Source organism: Aspergillus aculeatus, assembly GCF_001890905.1.
Source record: "Aspergillus aculeatus ATCC 16872 unplaced genomic scaffold ASPACscaffold_3, whole genome shotgun sequence".
Taxonomy (NCBI): domain Eukaryota; kingdom Fungi; phylum Ascomycota; class Eurotiomycetes; order Eurotiales; family Aspergillaceae; genus Aspergillus; species Aspergillus aculeatus.
In genome coordinates, this window is record NW_017962978.1 from 165,638 (window position 1) to 190,101 (window position 24,464).

The 24,464-nt window shown below is 53.1% G+C and overlaps 10 protein-coding genes across 10 annotated transcripts; 7 read left to right on the plus strand and 3 right to left on the minus strand.

Moving 5' to 3' along the window:
• Window positions 1–718: 718 nt before the first annotated feature.
• Window positions 719–1,827, plus strand: ASPACDRAFT_75768 (E2 ubiquitin-conjugating protein UBC8; the record flags this gene model as incomplete). Its single annotated transcript, XM_020204534.1, has 6 exons — window positions 719–751; window positions 819–826; window positions 1,158–1,195; window positions 1,254–1,368; window positions 1,446–1,627; window positions 1,691–1,827. 6 exons carry the CDS (start codon window positions 719–721, stop codon window positions 1,825–1,827), a joined length of 513 nt encoding a protein of 170 aa, XP_020058967.1.
• Window positions 1,828–2,647: 820 nt separating this feature from the next.
• On the minus strand, window positions 2,648–4,159 carry ASPACDRAFT_1853205 (LAMTOR1/MEH1 family protein). The gene is made up of 3 exons (XM_020197301.1): window positions 3,788–4,159; window positions 3,493–3,647; window positions 2,648–3,399 (listed from the first exon to the last, which is right to left on the minus strand). Exons 1-3 carry the CDS (start codon window positions 3,836–3,838, stop codon window positions 3,093–3,095), a joined length of 513 nt encoding a protein of 170 aa, XP_020058968.1. The 5' UTR covers window positions 3,839–4,159; the 3' UTR covers window positions 2,648–3,092.
• A 719-nt stretch (window positions 4,160–4,878) lies between these two features.
• Window positions 4,879–6,019, plus strand: ASPACDRAFT_57633 (DUF2011 domain-containing protein; the record flags this gene model as incomplete). Its single annotated transcript, XM_020203268.1, has 3 exons — window positions 4,879–4,904; window positions 4,981–5,539; window positions 5,612–6,019. 3 exons carry the CDS (start codon window positions 4,879–4,881, stop codon window positions 6,017–6,019), a joined length of 993 nt encoding a protein of 330 aa, XP_020058969.1.
• Window positions 6,020–8,679: 2,660 nt separating this feature from the next.
• ASPACDRAFT_75771 (uncharacterized protein) lies at window positions 8,680–10,547 on the plus strand. The gene is made up of 2 exons (XM_020204535.1): window positions 8,680–8,940; window positions 8,995–10,547. The coding sequence occupies exons 1-2, from the start codon at window positions 8,742–8,744 to the stop codon at window positions 10,443–10,445; spliced, it is 1,650 nt and encodes a 549-aa protein (XP_020058970.1). The 5' UTR covers window positions 8,680–8,741; the 3' UTR covers window positions 10,446–10,547.
• Window positions 10,548–11,621: 1,074 nt separating this feature from the next.
• ASPACDRAFT_24157 (uncharacterized protein) lies at window positions 11,622–13,394 on the plus strand (the record flags this gene model as incomplete). The annotated part of the gene is made up of 1 exon (XM_020199255.1): window positions 11,622–13,394. The coding sequence occupies one exon, from the start codon at window positions 11,622–11,624 to the stop codon at window positions 13,392–13,394; it is 1,773 nt and encodes a 590-aa protein (XP_020058971.1).
• Window positions 13,395–14,332: 938 nt separating this feature from the next.
• Window positions 14,333–15,808, minus strand: ASPACDRAFT_57636 (LSB5 family protein; the record flags this gene model as incomplete). Its single annotated transcript, XM_020203269.1, has 4 exons — window positions 14,333–14,345; window positions 14,422–15,435; window positions 15,486–15,637; window positions 15,794–15,808. The coding sequence occupies 4 exons, from the start codon at window positions 15,806–15,808 to the stop codon at window positions 14,333–14,335; spliced, it is 1,194 nt and encodes a 397-aa protein (XP_020058972.1).
• A 1,060-nt stretch (window positions 15,809–16,868) lies between these two features.
• On the plus strand, window positions 16,869–17,927 carry ASPACDRAFT_39945 (3'(2'),5'-bisphosphate nucleotidase; the record flags this gene model as incomplete). The annotated part of the gene is made up of 1 exon (XM_020200679.1): window positions 16,869–17,927. One exon carries the CDS (start codon window positions 16,869–16,871, stop codon window positions 17,925–17,927), a length of 1,059 nt encoding a protein of 352 aa, XP_020058973.1.
• A 218-nt stretch (window positions 17,928–18,145) lies between these two features.
• On the minus strand, window positions 18,146–19,069 carry ASPACDRAFT_23689 (mitochondrial 54S ribosomal protein uL6m; the record flags this gene model as incomplete). The annotated part of the gene is made up of 3 exons (XM_020199212.1): window positions 18,146–18,519; window positions 18,606–18,719; window positions 18,796–19,069. 3 exons carry the CDS (start codon window positions 19,067–19,069, stop codon window positions 18,146–18,148), a joined length of 762 nt encoding a protein of 253 aa, XP_020058974.1.
• Window positions 19,070–19,554: 485 nt separating this feature from the next.
• Window positions 19,555–21,269, plus strand: ASPACDRAFT_57639 (putative nuclear membrane fusion protein Kar5; the record flags this gene model as incomplete). The annotated part of the gene is made up of 5 exons (XM_020203270.1): window positions 19,555–19,672; window positions 19,723–20,543; window positions 20,596–20,805; window positions 20,957–21,184; window positions 21,246–21,269. 5 exons carry the CDS (start codon window positions 19,555–19,557, stop codon window positions 21,267–21,269), a joined length of 1,401 nt encoding a protein of 466 aa, XP_020058975.1.
• An 864-nt stretch (window positions 21,270–22,133) lies between these two features.
• On the plus strand, window positions 22,134–24,115 carry faeB-2 (putative feruloyl esterase). Its single transcript, XM_020197833.1, has 2 exons — window positions 22,134–22,659; window positions 22,722–24,115. Exons 1-2 carry the CDS (start codon window positions 22,320–22,322, stop codon window positions 23,960–23,962), a joined length of 1,581 nt encoding a protein of 526 aa, XP_020058976.1. The 5' UTR covers window positions 22,134–22,319; the 3' UTR covers window positions 23,963–24,115.
• The last annotated feature ends 349 nt before the right edge of the window (window positions 24,116–24,464 follow it).

A 24,464-nucleotide genomic window follows, 5' to 3' on the forward strand; every position in this document is an offset into this window, starting at 1 on the left:
TCCTGATCTTGGGCCAATGATAAGCAGGATTGCCGGCTTAGAGTTGGGTTTAACTGATCTTGGAAGATTTAGTCCTTGGGCCACTGTGCAGATGCCAGGATGATGTGCAGTAGATAGCTGGCGGGCTGAAAGAATGAGGAATTGTTGTAGTGTAGCATAGCGTAGTTGTACGGAGTATGGAGTACGGTACGGAGTGCAGTCAGTACAGTGATTCCCCCTCCTATCCCAGGTATCCATGGAACCGGGAAAGGGAACCCAGCGCCTGACCGCCTCCTAACAGTGAGTAACTGACTGAGTGACTGCCGGGCCTGACCCGTCAAACTAGACTACGGTTCCGTCACCTCATCCCCATCCATCTTTCGCTCCTCTTGTACTACTTCTACTTCCCTTTCTCCTCCCGCTTCCTCTTCTTTTATTCCCTCATACTCTCTTTCTTTCTCACCCTCCCTGACTCTCTGAACAACTTGCCTCTCTCTACCTCTAACTTGGTATTTGCGTTCTCTGCAACCAGATTCAAGACTTCAGCGCCTTGGCCCTTTACATCTGCCCTATCGCTACCCAGATTCGCCCCGCTCATTGCTTCCCCGCTTCGACCTTGGGGAAGACCTCAACCTCCAACCCGACATTTTTCGTCGCTTGGTCTTACCGAGACCCGACTTCCTTACCTCCATATTGAAACGATCACCCACGGAAGTTTCAAATCCCTCAATCCGTCAAAATGAGCAGCCCCAAGCGGAGAATCGAGACCGATGTGAGTCTCCTCCTTCCGTACCTGTCACGAGAGTGGCGGAGATGCTGACGTTGGTGTTCTTTGACAGGTTATGAAGTATGCTACGCCATAAGTGTCTCGCGATCGCATGATAGCTAACTAATGGGTCACAGGATGTATGCGCCCCGGTTTACGCCGTCCCCTTGTACCTACGCCGCCGATGGAGATAGGAATCACGATGACATTCGAGCGGGATGGAATACATAGGCATCATGCTGATGAACAACTAGGTTGATGAGTGACTATGAGGTGACTCTGGTCAATGATAACAGTACGCTGCTGCCCTTCTGGACCAAGCTGCCTTGCATTTGCTAACGATCGATTTAGTGTACGTCTCATTGCCCACGGGTTCGCAGTCGAGATTCGTGACTTATTAATCTACCACCAGGCAAGAATTCTACGTCCGCTTCAAGGGCCCTGAGGAAAGTGAGTGGTCTCGCATTCCACGGTTCAATCCCAGTCGAGTTTGTTAACCAAATTCAAGCTCCATTCGCTGGTGGCCACTGGAAGATCCACGTCGAACTCCCCGATCAATACCCATACAAGAGCCCCAGCATCGGGTTTGTCAACCGGATCTTTCACCCGAACATCGATGAGCTGTATGTACCGTTTTCCCCCAACCGTCTGATTTTCCCCATAACCTGCCCCAACTCACCTTTGGTTTCTCTTCCCCCAGCTCCGGCTCTGTCTGCCTCGACGTCATCAACCAGACCTGGTCCCCCATGTACGACATGATCAACATCTTCGAGGTCTTCCTCCCTCAGCTCCTCCGCTACCCCAACCCGTCCGACCCTCTCAACGGCGAAGCAGCAGCCATGCTCATGCGCGAGCCTAAGACCTACGACGCAAAAGTGAAAGGTAAGGGGATATATTCCTCCACCCCCGGTCAGTCTCACAAACAAACTAACCCATATCTAACAGAGTATGTCGCCAAGTACGCCAGCAAAGAAGCCGTCGACGAAGCCGGCGAAGACACCGAGTCGGACGACGAGCTGAGCTCGGCCGGAAGCTATGAATCCGATGGCGAGGAGCCGGCCGGTACGATGGATGATGTTTAGAGGTACTGTACCGATCGTCCGCTTTTCTCCTTCGCAACCATGCGTGCCCTTGCATCTAGACTGATTTCAGTCACCTTCTTTCCTCTCGTTTCTCTGCTCCTGATTTGGACATTATACTCCCATCTATATCGCATTGGCATTGTCTCATCCTTTTACTTCTCCGCCTCTATCTTCTGCTTTTCTTTTCCCGATTTGCGATTTATTTTCATTATCTTATCAAGTGAGATCATGCCGGTGTCAGGCTGGAAGGCGTTCCATGGCGGAGTTTTTCATTTTATTTTGTTTTCCCTCTCTGCTGAAGTCCACTGGTGCAATTGGAATGTCTTTGTTCCTCGTCATGAGGATGTTGTTGGGGATGCTTAGGATGGGTTGGAGCTGGTTTTGTCAAGGTGCTCAGCTTAGGTGTACTATTACCTACCTACCTACCAGTGACGGCCCATCTGTCTCTATCCTTCCCGACACTCCGTGTTTTCTCGAGATAATACAGAAAATTCCAAACTTCATGGAGCTGTATAATAAAAACAAGAATGTCATGCCTATTGGTACAGTCTATTGCACAGTGGCACAAGCAACAAATGGCTATGTCATAGATCTCAATTGATATGGTATCGAAGTGCGCCCCAGTCCGAAGTAGCCGGGGCAACAATCTTACTACATAGAAATAGAGTAGCAAAAACAGCTCATGCGTTCATCACACCACAGAGAGACCAAAGTCGAGAGGAAGATGACAACCACAGAGCAGAAAAAAAGAAATCCGACATTCAAAGAGAGGGATGAAATGAAGAGGAAGGACACAGGCTAAGCCAGGGTATTATGGAAAGGGGGGGGGGGGGAAAGGAAAGATTCAACATGGTAATCTACCATCAGAAGATGACGGCAAAGAAGAAGAAAAAAGGTAGATATGAAGGCTCCAAAGAAGGGGGGCAAGAGAACGGAAGATCAGAAAGATTGACAATAAAACGCCCGTCGTCGCCCGGCGACCCATGATAAATGCAAGATGAGTTTGAGAATGCGTATGAGGAAGGCAGAGAGAGAGAGAGAGGATTATCGACCGATGAGGAAAAGTATCTTTGGCGACCCTCCTTTTGGAGTCAAGCTGCTTATGTCTTTTTCAGCAACGGCTCGCAAAGAGCTGGCGCAGTGTTGCTCGTTCGCTGTTACTGCTCTTCAGCTCGGACAGAAACACGTCCGTGCGCTTCTGCTCCTCCTCCCTGCCTTTCCCCGCCGCAGTCTGGGTTTACTTTTCATCGATTTCCTCTCCGAGGTTAGGTCACTTTCAACACCCCAAAGACATCCCTCGACCCGTCCTCATCCGTGCTCGAACCGGGTCGCGACCGGTTCTTGCGCGTGTTGATCACCACCTCCCCCCAATGCTTCGGGACCGTCCCGCCGGGTTTCGGCGATGCGGCGGATCGGCGCGGCGCGCGCGGGGGGGTCGTGTCCGTTTTCGTGACCTTGACGGGCGGAGGGGCTTCGGAGGTCGAGGTGGAGGGGGCGACGACGGCGCTGGGGAGGGTCGCATGCGGTTGGAGATGGGGCTGGGGTTGGATTGACCAGATGTCGATAACGGAGCTGTAGATTTCCAGTCAGTAATTCAGGTTCGCTCGCTCGCGCGCTCGCACCAAATCAATTGTGATCGGGGGGAAAGCTGCGGGTTGCGCTTACTCCGAGGCTCTTTGGCAGATAGCTTCTAATGCTTCTCGTTCGCGCTTCAGGTAGCCCGGATCCGGGTGGTTACCGGGGCTGGCGTTGTTGAGGGATCCGTAGCCGTAGCCGGGTTGGTTGTAGATGTCTTCTTCGAGGAGGCGGGAGGATTCGCCCTATGAGTTTTGCAGATTGAATTAGTGGGGCTTACTTTGGATGTTGTCCTGAAAAGAAAAAGGACTTGCGCGGCGAGCTTTCGGCGCAATGTCTTGCTAAGGAGAAGACATGGAATTGAAGGGGGGTATGAGAAGCTTACATCCTGGCTTTCTGGAGGACTACGCCCCAGACATGAGGCGCAAATACCCATTCTGATTATTTATGGTAGGTTGGCTCTGGTGATGGTGTAATCTAGTCAAGGCGAGAGGAAAGGATCTTGTTTCTGGATGTGGTGTGACGTTGGCTGGTGATGAGAGATAACACGGATTGGAACTGGGCGATAGAGCGAGCTGGCAAACGAGAGACGGTCTCAATTCAAAAGAAGGTTGGTTGGCGGAGTGAAATGTACAGGAGCGCACCAGGCGGTGATACTGAAGGTGAAGGAGGGGTTGTGTGTGGGTGGTGGATGGAGCTGGTGGTTGTAGAAGTCGAGATAGTGAGTGAGGCGTCCGTCGGTGGAGTAAGTTATCCGGGAACCTCACGAATGCCACGGGCTGGCGGGCATCTGGCGCTCTTCCTTCTATGCCTAATCAGTCCGACACATGTGGCCCGTGCGTGGAGCTAGCGCACCATCCAGCCACTTAACTCCTACAGTACACAGTAGCAGCACAGTGAATACTCCCTCCTCAACGTAAGAGTAGGTAACTTAGAGGAATCTAGATGTAATTGTACCAGTAGTCGTGTAGAGTGTCACTCAGCACAACATAGCTATCGAAAGTCGACTGTAATGGCATCCGTTCCAGCAGTCTTTTTTTGTAAGCTATTGCTCTCTCATGCGGCCAATTTGGAGGCATAAAAATGAACAATCAATTGATGCAAACAAAGATACTCATAGAAACAAGATTGGAGGCAGATCTCCAGTCCAATCAATTCCTGAAATCAACAATCAGACATGCCCAATACATCTCTCAGGCTGATGGGTTGAACAAGCGCAATGCATACAACCAATGCTCCGGGGCCGTGGCCGCACCAGAAAACCACCCGTGGAAATAAAGCTGTCCGTGGCCGACGACCGACAATTTTCATTTCCACCGCCAGACCGCAATCAACCAACCGGCAACGAGTCACCGTCACCACCAGCCCGCAGCGCAGATAAACCGATCTGTAACGCCATCGATCCTCCTTCTAAAGAAAGCATTGGCTTGCTTATTTCTCTTATTCGACTGGTGACCGCGTCCCGAAACCGACACCATGTTTGACCTTCCCATGGCGAAACGGTATGCCCGATGTCACGACCTGCGGTTTTTCAGTGCCCTCCAATCCACAACCCCACTAACAGAGCTCCCGTATCAGCGTTCGACGCGATGAGCTACTCTCCAGAGACTCAGAATCTCCTCCCGCATCGCCGCCCCCGGAATCCGCGCTTCCAGATGTCCAGCAGCGCCTTGGGGCATTGCTCAATCTCGACGCCCTGATCGCACCCGCATACGCCGCCCCTGAACCCACCCAACCACAGGACAACGAGCACAACGCGGATGAAGAGGAGCAAGAGTTCGAATTTCGGTTGTTCAGTGCTCCTGCCCCGTCGACAGCCACGAAACCCTTGGCTGGTGCGACGTCGGACGGCAAGGACGCAAACGAGAACAAGGGGACGGACCCCGCCGCAGCGGCGGGGGTGGCGCAGAAACTACGAATCCGGGTCCGGTCTCCATCTCCTGGGGCTGGAGGTCTTGAGGATGGTCGCTTGGTGAATCCCTTCCGTGGGTATGGGCACTACTTCACCGCGCCGGGGTCGATGACGGGGGGAAAGGCGGACAGCCAGGAGGAGGAGATTCTCAGAGCTAAGAGGCAACAGTTTGAGGAGGTGGCAGTATCTGGGCTTCAGATGCTGGGGTTCGCTCAGGTGCCGTGGGTAAGTGTCCAACCTCTTTTCTCTTGAGCACTGTGACGTGGGGAGCACGCTTGCTAACTGTGCTTTTTGAAGCCTGGTTGTTATCTTCCCTGGAAGGTGGTTCACTTGAAGAGTGAGAAGACGGCGAAGGGATCAAAGAGTGCAGGTGATATCGACACCCAGACGACGACTTGTGTGGTCGATCCGCCCGAGAGGGTCCCGGTTTCGAGCAAGAAGCCCGGAAAGAAGCGGCGCATCCAGCTGCGGAAACGCCGTTCGGCCAAGGATGAAGCGAAGAAGCGGCAGGAAGAGGAAGAGAAACGTAAAGCGGAGAAACGCAACCGCAAGAATCGCGAGCAGAAGCTCAAGCGGAGACAAAAGGCCAGAGAACAAAAGACCGCTGCAGCAGCTGCCGCCGCTGCCGCTGGCACCGCCCAAGGTCAAGCTGCACAACCTGCTGGGATGGATGATGGTGCTTCCTCGGATGGAGGAAGTGACTGAGGCCCTTCGAAAGTGTATTATGTCTTCCATTCATTCTTAGCCTATGATACCCGTGCCGATATCATGTTCCAACAATTATCTTCTTCTACGGATTTTACACTTCTACTGCGACCGACTAAATCGGCACATGTCGGTCTATTCTGAGTTCGGTTCAGACGATTAAAACGGTATGGAAGGATGCCAAGCTAACAGAAACAAGATAGGGTATTTTGAGAAGATGGTATCGGCCACAGAGCACAAGGAAAATCGGTAGCAGTCAATGCTGGGTATGAGATGCAAGGTATTAAGGAATTCGAGGGTAAAAGAATGGAAGACGCGTGGAGATCACGACGCATCGCTTATCGCCATGAGTTCGGTTACTTGGACTCTTCGGCTAGACGCAGGCTGTTAGTCAAGGCCTCGTCGTCGGGTTATGGCTGGCTTACCCTTCGCTTGCCCAACAGTCTCGGCAGGCTTGTCCGCAGCAGCTTCAGCAGCAGCCTCGGCCTTCTTCTCCGCGGCGTGGTCCTCCGCCACGGTTTCTGCGGGTGCGCCCGTGTTCAGTTCCAGAACCGGAGCAGTTGAGGATGTCACAGGCTCAGTAGGCTCCGGCTTCGCTCCCTCAGCGGGGGTCTCAACGGGGACATCTGGTATCATTAGCCATTAGGGCTCCCATAAGTCATTCATGATCTCTTTACGCACCAGCCTGGGGCTCCGCAGCAGCAGCATCAGCAGCAGGAGTAGCTTCGGGGTTTTCTTGGTCGGTCTTCTTCTTCTTGAAGATAGACTTGAGCTTGGTCTTCAGCTTAGCAATGAAAGCCGGCGCTGCATTCTACGTTAGCTAATCTTCTTCTCATCAGTTCAGATAACAACAGGCAATGGCACTAACCCATTGTGAATATTATGGAAATATTAGGTAGAGGTAACTGATGGTAAAAGAGGAGCGAGTAGTTGAAGCCTGGCAAGTCACCGGCTAAAGATCACGACGATGAAGTTGTTGAGGATGTGGTTAAAAGAGTGACTGAGGTTAGAGAACAGAGAACAAAGAACAAAGCAGACAATGACTTCGCAACTCCCAGTAGGTATTTGTATTCCACGTGACGGGGGCACGGTCCTGATGGTGATGATCGCTCGCCTGTCTATTCCGTAAATTTGCCTAGCTATTGCTGCCTCCTTTCTTTTTCTTTTTCATTAGCACCACCACGTCCCTTTTGACTCCTTTTTTTCTCGCTGCAAGCTTCATTTTCCACCGTCATGACCCCGCAGGCGCCTGTTTCAGGTCCACCGTGCCCATCAGGGGAGAATAAAAGGGAAACGATTTGACATGGACCAATTGACTAATCTTGGTAGTGCTCCGTTTGAAAGTCGAGCTGGTGGACGACTTCTTGTGGTTCGAGAACGGACGACGAGTCACCCCATCATCTATCTATTGACAACGAACCAGTCGATCTTGGCCCTACTATTCTCTTTCTGCCATGGTGGCTTCCTTTGCACCGTTGGTGTAGGTCCGTTGTTAAAATAAATGATTCCTTAATCGCCCGTCCCAGCTTGTTGTTGACCGGAGATGAGTTGTTGCGATTTCGGGAAACCCTAACTCTCACCCCCATCGCCTATACTCCCTAACCTCCTAAACTGCTGGTCCAAACGGGAACACGAGTTTTAATTCAGGGGGGGGAACACAAAGCTCTAACCTGTCAGAATTTTCTTTTCGAAATGCTGCTCGAAGGATCTGACGACTTAGTATACCGATGATGATAGAAGCAAATGAGCTACTGATCCACTATTACTTAAAGGAAGGTCCTGATAATACGCTTATTCGAAGCTATTTGAGCCAAACCACTTGCTCTGGTGGGGTCATCTATATGAAGTCACGGAAATTGCCCTAAACATGGATACAAATTGACCACAGCCAGGTTTACAATGCAAGCCTCTTGACCTTGTAGATTTTTATAGCGGTGCGAAGCGAAAGGAAAAACAAAGATAAAATTCCCCAGGGTCCATTTGAGGCCCCTCCAATCTTTTACTTTTCATCTATCGCAGTCGTTTCATTTCGGGCTGGCTGAGTAAAATGCATCTTGGGCCGTCCAACTGGCAAGGGTCCGTCTCATGAGGAGATCGCTTAATAACTGCGAGAAGCGATGGAATCTTGTTTCATCCGATGTCTGTGCTGCCATTGGGTTCAAGATCGCGCTGTCCTCACACTTGGTTCTTCTCAAGGCCTTCTCAACACCCTGAGGTCATCAAGTCATCTATTGGATCACTAGTGACTAGTGACGGCTGGCATGGGTGCCGGATTGATAGGTCTAACCGTCTAGTCCGTAAATAGGCTATGCGCGAGAGCGATAGCCAACTCCGTTCATTCCGTCAGGGGTAAGAGGCTCCAGGTGCAAGTAGCTTAGGGCTTTCGGCAGCAGAAGAAAACTCATGACTAAACAGGTTTCAATGACTGATGATTGGGACAGCGGTAGAAGGCTACCATGCCGGAAATCCATTTGACATGATATCTCTCAAGTCTGCGAATTATGCTCTTATCTCTGGAGTGAAGAAAGTTCCCAATTTATTTACTTGTTGTCTGGTGAACGGAAACAAAATGAAAGATGGCTGACTAACCAACCACCGATCGCTCTGCCGCCATGCCGCGCGGGAGATATCGTCATCCTTGCACTCTATCTGGAGTACCTCTCAACTTCCCGCGCTGTCAGATGTCGCGGTACAGTGAATCGACCTCGATACCAATATAGAGATGTCCCCTGGTCAATCCGCAGCAGATATCCTGTCCACAAGGCCGGTATCGGAGCGGACCCCTCTTCTTGGGGACCAAAGGCAAGATGATCTCAATCAGCCGGGTGGCTCTCCGGTTCCGTTAGCCGACGAACCCACCACCAGGGAGCTGATCCTGGTGATGGGAAGTGTCTGGGTTGGCGTCTTTCTTGCTGCCTTAGGTACGTGACTTTCTCTTCAATGTCTCTGCCATTTTCCTAGCTTAACGTAACTAGATACCACGATTGTCGCAACGTTGAGCGCTCCGATCTCCTCGTCCTTCCACTCCTTGTCCCTGCTATCGTGGCTGGCCACGTCTTACCTGATATCCAATGCCGCCTTTCAGCCGCTGAGCGGTCGACTGACGGATATATTCTCTCGTCGGGCAGGACTGGTATTCTCGAATGTCTTCTTCGCCGTGGGGACGCTGATGTGTGGACTCGCCAAAAGCGAAGGTGCCATCATAGCGGGTCGTGTCGTTGCGGGCATTGGAGGAGGTGGCCTGACAGCCATCTCGACCATCATCAATTCGGACCTGGTCCCGCTCCGGAAGCGAGGAATCTGGCAGGGCATTGGTAACATTTGCTACGGTGCTGGAAGTGGTCTGGGTGGTGTCTTTGGCGGATGGATCAACGACACGCTGGGATGGCGGTGGGCTTTCCTGATCCAGGTGCCCTTCATTGTGGTCTCGGGCCTTCTGGTGACTGTCATGGTAAAAGTGCCAGTCAAGAACACCGACGATGCCAAACTGAAACGGGTTGACTTCCTCGGAGCGGTGACCTTGGTCACCACGCTCGTCTTGTTTCTGCTCGGGCTCAACACGGGTGGGAACCAAGTGCCATGGACGCACCCGCTCATCCTGGTCTCGCTGCCGCTAGCCGCCGTGTCCTTTGCCCTCTTCCTCTATATTGAGGCCAAGATTGCGTCGGAGCCGGTCATCCCAGTCCGGCTCCTTCTTGACCGGACGGTCTTTTCCGCCTGCTTGACCAATTGGTTCAGCACCATGACCGTCTTCGGGCTTTTGTTCTACTTGCCCTTGTTCTTTCAGGTTCAGGGCCTCTCCGCTACCGCCGCCGGCGTGCGGTTGATCCCGCAAGCCATTGGAACGTCCATTGGTTCGCTGGGGGCTGGCGTTCTCATGCGCTCCACCGGGCGGTACAAGGTGTTTGTCCGCATCACCCTGACTCTTCTGGTCATCGCTTCCATCCTGATCAGCACTTTGTCGCTCACGACTCCGGCATGGCTCCCTTTTATCTACTTCTTTCTGATGGGCACGGCTTACGGCAGTATGCTGACTCTTACCCTGGTGGCACTTATCTCTGCTGTGGACCACGAACATCATGCCGTTATCACCTCTGCATCTTACGCCTTTCGCAGCACGGGTAGCACGATTGGCATTACAGTGGCCTCCGCCGTCTTCCAGAACATTCTGAAGTCGGGGCTATGGAGACGATTTGGCGATCGGGAACATGCGGGAGAGTTGATCACTAAGATCCGAGATAGTCTGGATGAGATCCACCGTCTCCCCGCGGATTGGGTCCCAGGGGTCTTGGATGCGTATATCGACTCCCTACGGGCGGTATTCCTTACACTGCTCGGATTGGCGGTGCTGGGCGCGTTGGTTAGCATGGGCATGCGGGAGCATAAGTTGCACTCGAATCTCTCTCGCCGTGAGGATGAGGATTAAAGTTGGGATGAACTGTAGTCGAGGAGTAGACCCTAGATTACAACGTATACAAAGTATGTACTGTACTTAGTGGAAGAGCAGTAGAATGGATAGAAAGAATGGAAAAGACTACCTCATGAATACATCATCGGGATTGGGTGGCCGGGTGGCCTGAGGCCCCACATTTTGCAGCTTTCTCCAACGGCATTCGTTCCATTTGTCCCTCCCTCCCTCCATGATTAATGGTTCCATTTCTCATGCATCGCCGGTCAGTGGCACATCGACTCGACTCTCCGCTCTTTCTTCACTCTCCTTGCTTTGGTTGTGACAGTCCCTTCTTTTTTTTTTTCTATTCCCTTACCCCCTCACAGTGCTGCTCTCTCTCATCACCCAACCTGGTGGCGTGCAGCAAACGGAAAGACGTGGCGACGACTGCCCTACCGCATTCCCGCCCAAGCTTCCCTTCATCTGCGAATTTACGTATTATTCTGCTAGTCCCGCTCGGCCACTCTACTACTCTCCCTCCCCCAACACACCGCTTAGTTCCTCCGATCAGACCACCAGTCGTTCAACACGTGCTCTTGTTTCGTGGTCCGCCTATTGACTTCACTGTACATGGCTTGTACTCGGTAGTTCAACATTATTTGGGAGGAGAACGGCTTTCTTGGGTTGCAATTAACTCACTACCAGACAGTCCACTCTCTGCCACGGCTACAGGCTCTCTCTTTATCTTTACCGCCCTATTCTCCACTTCTTTTCAAACGCGAGGATTGCATTGCACTGGTTGCGATTCGTATCCTTGACAGTGACAGGTACAAAAAACTTGACCAGGGAGTTGGTATTTGCTTTGGTGACGATCCCTGCCGGCAAGCCTTGTTCTTAACGGTCCTGTTTTAGCTTGGACGACTCGGGGGGGGGACTCACTCAGCTATAATACCGCGCGCAAGGCCCCATACCACCCACACACCATCCCCGGCTCGGTCGGCCAACTCTCCTTTGTGACACCCTTTACCCTGGCCCTAGTTGAATCGGATTGTTATGGCAGTCGGGGTTGGGACGAGCATCTCCACGACATCGACGGTTGCAAGTGTGGTTTCGAAAGCTGCTTGGTCCTCGGAAATGGAGGTGGATTCTGCGAGGAGCGAGGAAATGGTCACTGCGCATACAAGTATGGTCGGATCCTGCATAGATAATGAAATGAAAGATCTCGCTGGCCCTTCGACCCGCCGTCGAAAACGTTTACTCCTCTCCACTGATAGCGCATTCGTCGACAACGTACTCCCCTCCTTGGTGCGGAATCCGGACATCGAACTACGATTGATCACCGATGAGCCCTCGGCGCTGCTCTCGAGCGCCAGCAAGGTCCCGCATTACATGGATACGGTGGATAGCCAGACCTTCGAGAAGAAAACGGGCGCGCGGAAATGGTTGAAGGCCAAGGCGGCGGAGCTGTGCGACTGGGCGGATATGCTCCTGGTCGCGCCGATCGATGCGGGCGCGCTGGGTTCCATGCTGTCGGGCTTGACCAACACCCTCACGCTGGCGCTGCTCCGGGGCTGGATGTCGTCGAAACCCGTGGTGCTCATCCCCGGCATGACCGTGTCGGAATGGAGCCATCCGCTCAGCAAACGGCAGCTCTGGGAGGTGCGGCAGTATTGGTCCTGGATCAAGATCGTCACGCCGGTGCTGTGGAAGCCCGGAGATACGGAAGAATTGATACAATTGCCCTGGGATGGATTGAAGGTTCTCCACGACACGATTGAACAGACCCTGAAACTATCTTTCTCGGAAACACATCCTACTTCCGGCCAACCTTCAGATAATTCGAGCGGACCGCCAGAAACGACGCAGACGGGGGATGTGCCCTCAGCCATGTCGCGACACCTGCTATATCGCCTGAATAAGACCGAACATGGCCCGCGCTCATTACCGATGGAGCTCTGGTTGAATATCTTCGAGGACCAGCTACACGACTGGGAGATCGCCAAGGCCGTGGGCATCCCCACGAACCTCCCCGTGCCCAAAGAATGGCAGAATCACCTGCTGAAAATGTCCACACCGGCCTCGCTCGAATACACCATCCTGCGAGGATCCTTCGCGGCGATCAAGAAGCGCATCGACAGCCTCCCGCGCTGGAAACCCCTCTCCGATCTCTCCCTTCACCTCATCTTCAAATTCTCCCGAACCGACATCCTCTCCTACCTCATTGAGAAACAGCATGACCTCCTCTGGACGACCTCTCTCCTCAGCGTCCTTCCCTACCGTGCCTCGGCCATCTACGGCAACCCCAACCTCCTGACGTGGTGGCGCGACGCCCCCGACCTCCCGAACAAAGACTACACCACCGATGCAATGGACGGCGCCTCGCGGGCCGGCTTCGTCAACGTGCTGGAGTGGTGGCGCACCTCCGGCCTGGAACTGCGGTACACGGAGCGCGCCCTCGAGGCCGCCAGCGCCGAGGGCCAAGTCGCCGTGCTGGACTGGTGGAAGCGCGCCTCCTCCACCCCTTCGGCCTCCTCAAACCCCGTCCTCGCCAGTGGCCGCCGCAACCGCATCCCGCTGAAGGTCGGCAAATCCGTGCTCCTGGCCGCCCAGTCCGGCCGCACCGCCTCCCTGGCCTGGTGGGACGCCTCGGGGATCCCCTACACGCACGGCGAGTCGGTCGCCCGCATCGCCAGCACCCACGGCCACGTGCACGTCCTGGAATTCTGGCACCGGCTCAAGGGCGCCAAGATGATCTTCGACAGCCAGGTCCTGGTGGGCCCCACCAAGAACGGCCACGACGCCGTCCTGGAGTGGTGGCGCCGCAGCGGCCTGCGCGTCGAGTTCAAGACCTGCGACATCGAGGAGGCGCTCGAGGACGCCGACCCGGTCTCCGGCGCCGAGCAGCGCGTGCGCACCTGGTGGGCGCGCAACGGGTTGAACCTCGGCGTGGGCACGAGTGAGTGGATGAAGACGAAGGTGCTCTAGCCCCGATCTCCTCCTCCGACCTATCATTATTCTCCTCCCACACCATTGCAAATATCCACACAGGTTCATCCTCACCACCCGGTCTCACAGGAGCCATCACAGGGCTGGGAATCCGCTCCCACAAATGGACCACCCGATTACTTGCTTCAAGGTTGCCTTCCCCCCCCCTCCCCCCCCCCGGTGCTATTACCCCTACCCCCATTTATTCATAATACCCTCTTCACACCCTATTGCTTCTCCTTTCCTCAACGGTATCATACTTTTTGCTTGGCGTTCCGAGTGATTGTTATTACTTATATAGACTGGCCTTTATCACGATGATGACCAACCAACCGACCCAACCTGGGAAATACCTTTTGTGCGTGATTCCTTCCCATAATCTTTATTGTCTCTTAAATATTGCATACAATTTCACTGAAATAACAACGGGGGGAGGGGAGGGGAGTTTGTTCTAGCAGGGTGTCGGGGTCGGATTTGAACTTAGCATTCTTTTTGAAATCTTGTGATCCGTAAGATAGTCTTGCATACTTGAACACACTGCATCTATATGGGTCATGGAATATGCAAAAATTTCTCTTTCGATTGCTTGTTATCGTAAGAATATTCTTTTCTCGAGAACTTCTATCTCTTGAGATCAAAGATCGGAAATAGGTGAGGCATGGATGACAAAAAGAGGTTAAGAGTCAAACTCGCGTTGGGAGGAGGGTAATTCCCGAGTTTCAAGAAAATAATCAGGCTAGACGACCGTCTCGAGGCGTTGATGAACGATATAGAGTATAATAGAAATAGCATTCGGGTCATGAACAAGTTGAGGTGCACAAGAAATAAAAAAATAAGGATGGAAGGCCATGGAATCTGAGCGCCATCGGAAAGGACATAGAGCAACGCCGTCCTGTCTTTGATAAACACACATTCACATAAACAAACACGTCAAGCATTCAAACTTCTTTCCTGCAACGGTGGTTAGTTATGTTGCGAGGGGTAAACAGAAGGCTGATGGACTTCGGAGGTGTATGTTTGTACATACCAGATAGGTTCACTTCTCTCATACGCAGGGGTCCGGATTTCATTCCGGTCCCCAAACGGATTGTTCTCGTCGTCGTCCTCGTCAGTCTCGGATTCACTATCACTGTACGTCTTGTGTCTCGACGAGGAGGAAGGCACGGATAAGCTGAGCGGCCGGGGCGGACGCGGAGGCTTAGGCGGGTTGACAGTCAACCCGGCGAAGGACTCGGGGAGGTCGTCGCGGTCCGGGGTCCAGCCGCTCTCAATCACGTCTTGGTCGCTGTCACTGTCGTAGTCAACGCTCTTGTCCAGGACCTCAAAGGCCATCAGCGCCGTGACGAGCTCCTCGTTAGCATGGATTAGGCTGCCTAGGTACTCCTCGCTTTCGACGTGCTGGATGTACCGCAGGATCTGGCGCCGGAGCGTCTTGCAGGTCTCAAACCGGTTGAGAACCTCTGCGTCTTCGCTGACCCGGTGTGTCTCGCGGTTGACCAACTTGAGCGCGTTGAGAAGGTTCGTACTGGCGACCGAGGAGGACGCCAGCGTCTGCAAAATGTCCGGCTTCTCCTTGTCCAGGCTGAAACTGCGGCTGAGCGTCCTCTTCTCCTTCTTCTCCTTGCGCGAGGAACGGCTGGATGTGTGCTTGTGTTTCGGTCCGCTGAGGACGGTCGCGGGCCCGTTGCCGGCGGAGACCGACACCGTATGTCCCATGACGGGCTCGTCGGTTGTGGCCGAGTCGCGCAGCACTTTGGCCTTCGCCTGGGTAGCCGGCTGCTTGCGTTTGGGCAACTGGCGATAGAGCGCCGTCACCCGCTCCATGCCGGGGGTGTCCTTGTATGATGCGGCCCATTGTCCGAACAACTGCTTGCATTTCTGTTTGACCAGGGGATCAGAGACTGGGTCGGTGGCAGCGATGCGCAACCGTTCCAGCAAGGGCTCGTCCGCGAATTCGCGCAGGAACCGATCGCCGGTGTTCTGTATCAAGAAATCGAGGATCGTGAGGGCTCGTAGTTGGCGGTGGAGATTGCCATACTTGCTGCAGGGGTGCGTTAGTGAATTGGAGGGGGAAAGGCTGGCTCGACTGACAGCTTCTTGCGCAGCGCACGACTGGCTTCCCGCGGTCCACTAGCTTGTATGCGGATAGCTTCGATCAGGTCGACAATTCCGCTGGAGTCTTCGACATCGTATTGTTCGCTAGTGAGTACTTCGATTTGCACCGTCACGGCGGTGTATGGCTTCTATGAGAGTAGCAAGGTGATCAGCACTTGTGGTGGACTGATGGGAGGTCCAACGTTCAGTAAAATGTAATAATGCAAAGACGGTTGTTCAAGTGCTGGTCTGATGTCCGGACGACAGCCGCATTGGCCCGTCGCGTGGATCTGAGATAGACTTACCGAGGAGTGAAACATGATGTCTAAGGATGTATTTAAGAGCAAATGCGGCCGTTAAGAAGTCGTGTGGTTTGGGAGGGTACTGCGGACCGGTAAATCGGTAGCGAGTACTTTCACATGCGCAAAGACAAGGTTGCGAATTGAAGTTGAGAGGGATGAGGTGATTTTGAGGCGGAGACACTTGATGTACAGTACACCTATAATGCTGTTGTAGAGTCGTTATGCAGATCCCAATTCGGATGGACTAGGGTATATTAAGGAGAAGCGCAAGAAAGCCGCAGAGCGGTGACGTGTAGACAGTGTCTGGGGTGCAGTACTCAGCCCAACCCGCAGATAAGGGTGGAGTGTGTCACGGATTTGAATTTCGGATGGAAGATCCCAAAGCAAAGATGCACACACGAGGGGTGACAACAGTTGAAGGAACACCAAATGAGCGCCTCCAACGTCATGCGCGGTGGATGTGTGGTTTGATAAACAACAAACTTGAGAAGAGAGAGTGCCAGTTGCACTTGCAATCTCGTGACTGATTCGTAGTGCCCCTCGCCAGTTGCCCCATTGGGTCTAGTGCGGGGAAAGAGACAATACAAGTCAAAATCGAGTGCCTTATTATTGCCTGATCCGTGCCTGGGGCTCCTCTTTCCGATGCCGCGCAGACCCAATTACGTACTCACTGCCCCATTCCTGGATAAAGGAGAGGAGGGGCATTTCCACCTGATCCCCATTCATCCCCATCATGGATCTCTATTGAAACAGCTACACATAGACCATTCACAAGAATCACAACCCACACACGTAGAGGAGGAATTGAAGCAATTGCCCACCTACAGAAAGTCACTTACTCAGTAATTATCCCCCAATTGACCCCCTCTGGCTTGAGTTTGGAATGGGTCTTCGGTCTCCGAATTCGGCAGATCCTAGCTCCATCCGCAAACCGCGACTCTCCATCTTCTCCCGTCTCGTCGTCTGCTCCACTCTGCTACTTGGAGTCAGCATCATCTTAAAAGCCCGCCACCATCTACTTTCTCCTCTTCTCCCTCACTTCTATTCCTCCTCCATCCCTCATACCCAACCCGCGACCATGGCCTACCAACAAGAACGCTTCATCGCCGAACTCGCCGTTCAGCGCGCAACTCTCCTCACCCAGAAGGTCTTCAACGAGAAGGCCAAGGGAACCGTGTCCAAGGATGACAAGTCTCCCGTCACCATCGGCGACTTCGGAGCTCAGGCTCTGATCATCCAGGCCATTCGCAAGAACTTCCCCAACGATGAGATCGTCGCCGAGGAGGAGGCCAGCACGCTCCGCGAGGACAAGGCGCTGAGCGCCGAGATCTGGAGACTCGTCAAGGACATCAAGCTGGAGGACAGCGAGAGCGACAACCTTTTGGGCGGCGCCTTGCCGAGCGAGGAAGCGATGCTGGACATCATCGATGAGGGCAAGAGCGCTGGGGGCGCCAAGGGTCGCGTCTGGGCCCTGGACCCCATCGACGGCACCAAGGGTTTCCTGCGCGGCGGCCAGTACGCCGTCTGTCTGGGCCTGATCGAGGACGGTGATGTCAAGGTCGGAGCCATCGGCTGCCCCAACTTGCCCGTCAACGACTCTGAGACTCTGTCCGCCGGAATCGGTGCGGAGCAGACCAGCGGCGCCGGCAACGGGGTCCTTTTCTCCGCCATCCAGGGTGTCGGAGCCATCAGCAGACCCCTGACCAACGCCGGTCTCGCCGAGAGCAAGTCGATCTCCATGCGCCCCGTGCCTGACATCGCCCAGGCCGTTTTCTGCGAGGGCGTCGAAGCCGCCCACTCCGCCCAGGGTGACAACGCCGCCGTCGCCGAGCGTCTGGGCATCACCGCCCCCAGTGTGCGTCTGGACTCCCAGGCCAAGTACTGCTCCATCGCCAGAGGAGCCGGTGACATCTACCTGCGCCTGCCGGTGAAGAAGGACTACCAGGAGAAGATCTGGGATCACGCCGCGGGTGACCTGATCGTCCGCGAGGCGGGCGGTCAAGTGACTGATATCTACGGTCAGAGATTGGACTTCAGCAAGGGCCGGACCTTGGCTGCCAACAAGGGTGTCGTCGCCGCCCCCGCGGCCATCCACGACCAGGTCATCGACGCCGTGAAGGTCGTTCTGAAGTTGTAAGAAAAAAAAAGAGGTTACGAATTTCCTGTTATGCATAGATTGTGATTTGTTTTTTCATGTTGGTTGCATAAACTGTCAAGCTATATCCACGCTAGATGCGTCTAAAAGTACACAAATTTCAAAATACCAGTCGCGAACCCAGAGAACCATGCTCCGATATACATATACAGAAAGAAAATAAAAGGAAAAATCCCCCAAAGGTATAAATGACCCCCCGATCACCGAATCTTCTTGGCCTTCAATCTGATGGTCTCTCCGTTGATGAAGATACCCTTGCCCTTGTAGGGCTCGGGCTTGCGCCATTCGCGGATCTCGGCCGCGAACTGCGTCACGACTTCCTTGTTGACACTCTCGAGCAGGATACGGGTCGGCTGGGGCGTGCTGGCCTTGACTCCCCACGGAACGGGGAGTTCAATCGGGTGAGAGTATCCAACCTTCAGGGAGACGAACTTTTGGCCCTTGAACTGGGACTTAACGGTGGTCGCCTGAGACTCGATCGTGGCTCTGTAACCGACACCGACCATACTCAGGATACAGATGTGACCTTCCGACACTCCCAGGACGTAGTTTTGTAGATGCGAGCGCATGGTTCCTGGTATTGTCATCGACCAGTCAGTTGGACCACTCAAAAACCCGCGGAGAAGGGATTTCCGGGGCAGAAGAGGTTTATTCACATACCCCACATGGCACGCTGGTGTTTGATCTCCCGGTCCTGAACGGAGAGAGTGGCCTTCCGGAGGGCTTCATCGTGTTCGACGTTGACGAAGGGGGGGACTTTCAGAGTCATTTTACCTAGCATTCACTTCTTGTTAGAAATACCATAAGAGTTGTTTCCTCGCCGGGGAAGTTCAGAAAGACTAAGACTCACCCAGAGGGCCCGACACCTCAATTGCAACCTTGGGAGCTTCCTCAGCGCCTCCTCTCACGGAGACAACCGGGAGATCGATGAACTTGAGAGACACCTCCGGGGGAATGGTAATCGGGGCACTGCCCTTCCGCGATTGTGTCGGGGAAGTGGTTGAGAAAGGTTGTGTCAGGAGAGGGAGCGTGAAGGCTGAGCCGGGACGAGCAGACGCAGCGCCCGTTCTCAGGGAGCTCCGCGCAAACTGCCGGAGGCAGCTCTGGGGTAGAAGATTCGACATGGCGGCGTGGGTTGCGACTGGTGTTTTGATTGACTAGTCTGGGATTCTTTTGATGCGGACGGATTTTGTCCGGAGATCGTGTCTTCCTAATGCGGTTAGTATAGGTCACGTGAGAGGGTATATAGATCGGGGGTGGGTGAGGTCTCTCTACAGCTTCTACTACGGTTCTGCACTCGTGATGAAGTGATGTTGGAGCTGTGTGGTAAGCCAAACGGGTCTTTTCTCTGCTGAGCTGAGTTTGACTTATGGGCTAGCCCAGAGAATGGGAATAACCTCACTTTCCTGCTTCACCTGTCCTACTTCCTCGTTTTCACTCGCTTACCTCATGAGTGTCAACTTGACGAATCTGCTACATTATGCTTCAATTGACCTAAGTCCTACAAAACCTTGATCTCTCTACGTTTTATACTGCATTACTATAGTCTTTGTTCACTCCATACTTCTCCCTGGTACAATCATACGGATCCTCGACACTAATATCCACCATGAAACTGCTGACTGCATTGTCCTTCGTCGCTATCATGTCTCAGCATATCATTAAATTGGTGCTCATATTTATCTTTAGCCTCAACAGTCTTGTGGAAGCAGCGCTTCCGGAAAATGGTACGTCTCTATGTGGCCACTCTCACGGCAATCGCTAACGATGCAAGCAGCTCTCGCAGGGAACGACAATCGTGCTATGGACGAGATCGACCTTACATCGCTCCTTACTCCAAGAGTGCCGAAGCAGAAGCCTCTTATACAAGAAGCTCTCCTTCTCATTGATTCGATGAAGCTCGCTCCATCCTGCAACCGGCTGGCGGTATCAGAGCTCGTCTCTTCCTGTCAGTCAATCGGGGGTCGGACCGAGAAACAAGACACGGATATATACTTGGACCTGGAGCTCGTGCGCTCGCTTTATGCAGCCCGTCTTGCCATTTGTGAGCTTCGAGAAGCTAAGGCAGCAGCGCCAGACACGTGTTCCTCATTGGTGATTGTGCCGCCGCAGAAAAGAGGCAAGTTCGGATTTATTTTCGGGGATAGAATCCGCTTCCGTGCTCCGGAGGTCATTCAGAAGCCGCAGTTGGAGTCTTGCCTTCAGTCGCTAGAGACCCGGCCGCAGTGGTGGACTTCCTATAGCAACAGTCGGCAAAATGCTGTGGTTATATGCCAGGCGGCCAGGGATGAAACTGAGAAGGAGGAGCTCCTTGAGCTTTATCGATCTATACTAAATAGCTCTGCCGAGCTGGAGCGTGGTCTCCACGAGGCATTGGAGGTCGCTGCAGCTGACCTTGCCCGTCAGAAGGAATTCATGCAAGTGGTCGGTATCATGAGAAGCAGGATGAGACAGGAACTGGAAGAAACCGATATGCGCTTGAAATCGACGATGGACCGGATTTTGCACAGCCTGTACGCGTATGCCGTCGACTCATTCAAGGGGTCCCTTGGGCCTGCGATTGACACACTGCAGCAAAAGACAGACACCCTCGAATTCGTGAGTCTGCATTTGCTTACATGACTAATACTAAGGTTAATGATCTGTCCAGAAACTCCAGACTGTTGCTACCGAAGCTGATAAGCTTGGTCGCACACTACACGCTCTACACCAAGAGTCTGCCAAGAGGGACCAGGAATTGGCGGATGCGCAGCAGAGAGAGCTAGAGACCACCAGGGAGACGGCCTTGGCTCACGACGAAAGCGTAGGAGCACTTTGCCAGGATAATTTGGCAAAACTCTTGCAATTTGATGCTTCTCTGGTGAGTATTTATTATCAAATTCTTTCAGTGAGCTAACTGTAGTAGGACCTGCTCTCGACTCGAATGGTATATATGCTGCAGATAGCGCAGAGCATAAATGAGGTTTGCGACAACTTTCAAGAAGACGAGGAAACATGACTGATTTCCAAAGCGCATGCCAGGCATTCAGAAGGCTCTTAATGAGTCCGAAGAGCGAACCGAACAGCTGCATCAAGCACAATTGCAGCAATACGAAGCTCTACAAGAAACATCCCGATTACACCAGCAGCAACAAATTCACTTGAATGGCATGCTGGCTGACCTTGACAAAGCAGCCGTCATAGCTGCGAAAATGCTCAAGGCAATTGACCAGATGGGATCTAAGTATGGGCTGGATCTCGTACTGAAAGTGATGGGTGATATAGTCTGGTGTAGCCTCGTGATCTGGAATGTAGTTACAGAGCATTCAAGGGCAGTCGCTGTAATTTGTACGCCCCCCTATCCTCCGCAGTCTGGATACCGACGTACTAACGGTCTTGATCTCTAGTCAATTTTCTGTTCCGGCGTGGACATTGACTCTATTTCATTCACATCCATCTTAATCATGTGTTTCCTTATTCTTGATTCAATATTTGCATGGCGGGACAACCTATCGGGTGGTGTTTCCTTTCGTGCTGGGAGTGACGGTTGAATATACCCTGGAGTGCACGACAAGCACCCGGGGCCAAGAAACCAACTTTTCCTTCGCGGTTCCGAAGCTTCGTTGAACTTTCTGTATTCAGAATCCGATCTACCAGATCCTCTAGCTTGCTGCATCTTTTGATTCTGCTGCCTGTCCCCTTCGCTCAGTGCGGTTTCCGGTGAACAGATTCGACTTGCTTGAAAGAAATGACGCATGGAGTATGTGATAGATATTGAGGCGGCACTGAATTCGGTAGAAGTGATGGGATGCGAACTGATGACTGGTCTGTTTCTTAGGGGCATGTGTCTCCGTGCCTCGGCTTTCTCCAGGTGCTGTATTGTAAGACAGAGCTGTGTTTCTGACAGGTAACCAAAGGGAGCCAAATCCTTCCTTCTAAGCCAGAATGGGGCAAGGGCCTTGGGCCCTAAAGGTAATGGAAGGCATCGAACCTCTTCTCCGCATTTTGCGGAGAAGTTGACGATCCCCGGGAAAGTGGCTGTGGGGTATTGGGGAAAGCCCCTGGCCCAACCACAGTCTCGCACTTATTTAGCTTCACTTTCGGCTCCGCTCATCTGCCGGCATTTATCTCTTTCTCTCCTCCAAACACTTCCCATTCACTGCATCCCTCTCACCCCGGTACAACCTCGGAGGATTCTCAAAGCTTGACTGATGACTCTGCTCTGGATGCCCCAATCTCCACTCTTGATAGGCATCACTGGTGGAGACGGTGAAGTAAGCAAGTGGAAATGTTTTCGAGCAAGAAGGGCTATAAAAGGGCTCCTCCTCTACTCGAGGGCTCCATGATTCTATCCTCCCTCGTACAACAGTTGCGCTGAGAAACAGGTCCGTCAACATGAGAACACTACCTCTTTTCCTGCCCTCCTTGGCTTTGGGCTCAGCCATTTCAACTCGACAAGATTCTTTTCAAACCAAATGTGCCAAGTTTGCAAGCAAGATTGATCTACCCAACGTGCGAGTAAACATTGTGGAGTATGTGGCCGGAGGAACCAACCTCTCTATACCAGACAATCCCGCGACTTGCGGCGCTACCTATCAGGCTGTGACGGCCGACTTTTGTCGAGTCGCTATGGCGGTTGCGACCTCAAACAGCAGCGAAATCACATTGGAGGCATGGCTGCCTCGGAACTACACTGGTCGGTTCCTGAGCACAGGCAATGGAGGGCTCAATGGCTGTATGTCACCTCTCTTCTACTCGTCCTACATGATTCTTTCTTAGGTCTGACATTTCCTTAAGGTGTCGGGTACGATGATATGGCGTACACAACCGGATTCGGCTTTGCGACGGTCGGTGCCAACAACGGACACAATGGCACGTCTGGCGAACCCTTTTATCAACATCCAGAAGTCGTCGAAGATTTTGCTTATCGGTCAGTTCACACTGGGGTTGTGGTTGGAAAGCAGTTGACCAAACTTTTCTACGAGCAAGGTTTCAACAAGTCTTACTACCTGGGATGCTCCACCGGTGGTCGTGAGGGCTTCAAGTCGGTGCAGCAGTTCCCCGATGACTTTGATGGTGTTGTGGCTGGTGCTCCTGCCATGAATTTTGTAGGCTTGACCTCCTGGAGCGGTCACTTCTACCCCATCACCGGAACCAACACCTCAGACAGCTACCTCTCCTCTGAGCTCTGGAGTGTTGTCCATGATGAGATCTTACGTCAATGCGACGATATCGACGGCGCGCACGATGGAATCATCGAAGATCCTGATCTCTGCCACCCGATCATCGACACGATCATCTGCAAACCCGGTTCCTCCTCGACCAAATGTCTCACCGGGGCCCAAGCAAACACGGTCCGCCAGATCCTGTCCCCACTCTATGGGCTCAACGGGACCCTTGTTTACCCTCGTATGCAACCCGGCTCGGAGGTTGGTGCCTCCGCACTCTACTACGGTGGCTCGCCCTTCTCCTACAGCACCGACTGGTACCGCTATGTGGTTTTCAGCAACCCGGATTGGGACCCAGCCACCTTCAATAGACACGATATTGCCGTGGCACTCAAGCAGAACCCGTACAACATCCAAACCTGGGATGCAGACCTGACCCCGTTCCGCAAGAGCGGCGGCAAGGTGCTGACCTACCACGGGCTCATGGACCAAATCATTAGCTCGGAAAACTCCAAGCTGTATTACTCGCGAGTGGCCGAGGCAATGAGCCTGCCGCCGGCAGAGCTGGACGAGTTTTATCGCTTCTTCCAAATCAGTGGTATGGGCCACTGTGGGGGCGGTGACGGCGCATATGGCATTGGGAACGTGGCCGATTCGTTCAATGGCGTTGCGCCGGAGAACAACGTGCTCATGGCCATGGTGCAGTGGGTGGAGAAGGGCATTGCGCCGGAGTTTGTGCGGGGAGCCAAGTTTGTTGATGGAGTTGGTAGTGGAGTGGAATATACCCGCAAGCATTGTCGCTGGCCCCGGCGCAATGTATACAAGGGCCCAGGGAATTACACAGACGAAAATGCATGGCAGTGTGTATAGTACACGAGAGGAAGAAGAGACCGTGAAGTTGCAGCATAGCATATTGGGGGGTTACGCAAGTCATGAAAGAATGGGAGATATTTTTGGTTAGCGCATACACTACGGAAGCCTTGTACATAGTAGGATGTAGGACAAGAACGATCTGAAACCGCATGAGATCATTTTTCCCAGGTTGTGACTTCCTTTCCCCTCATCGGTCCGTATTTGGGTTGGTGCATGGCAGAACGAGGCGGTGAGAGGCAGCAGTTTCCCCTCTCGCGCTTCCTTTGGCTTCGCTGCTGCTCCATGCTCACGGCTACTCTCTTGAGAATCACCGCTTCTTTCATCACTCGATTACATCTTACGTCTTAATCTATGTATGTACTACTACCTCTTATTGAACCCTCATCCCTCCATCATCCTCCACACCATAAGGATTGTATCCAGACACGAACCAGTCCAACCCAGACCGCCTTAGCAGTCAGTCGGAATCGCGGCCGCAATGGCTTGCTTGGGTCCGGTC

Bases quoted from the DNA above. Each gene is read 5' to 3' on its own strand.
- faeB-2 (XM_020197833.1), top strand. From the start codon at position 22,320: ATGAGAACACTACCTCTTTTCCTGCCCTCCTTGGCTTTGGGCTCAGCC. The intron at 22,660-22,721 runs GTATGTCACCTC...CATTTCCTTAAG, and splicing joins CAATGGAGGGCTCAATGGCT to GTGTCGGGTACGATGATATG.
- ASPACDRAFT_1853205 (XM_020197301.1), bottom strand. From the start codon at position 3,838: ATGGGTATTTGCGCCTCATGTCTGGGGCGTAGTCCTCCAGAAAGCCAG. The intron at 3,648-3,787 runs GTAAGCTTCTCA...CAAAACTCATAG, and splicing joins GTCCTCCAGAAAGCCAGGAT to GGCGAATCCTCCCGCCTCCT. The intron at 3,400-3,492 runs GTAAGCGCAACC...GGAAATCTACAG, and splicing joins ATCTGCCAAAGAGCCTCGGA to CTCCGTTATCGACATCTGGT.
- ASPACDRAFT_75771 (XM_020204535.1), top strand. From the start codon at position 8,742: ATGTCCCCTGGTCAATCCGCAGCAGATATCCTGTCCACAAGGCCGGTA. The intron at 8,941-8,994 runs GTACGTGACTTT...TAACGTAACTAG, and splicing joins CGTCTTTCTTGCTGCCTTAG to ATACCACGATTGTCGCAACG.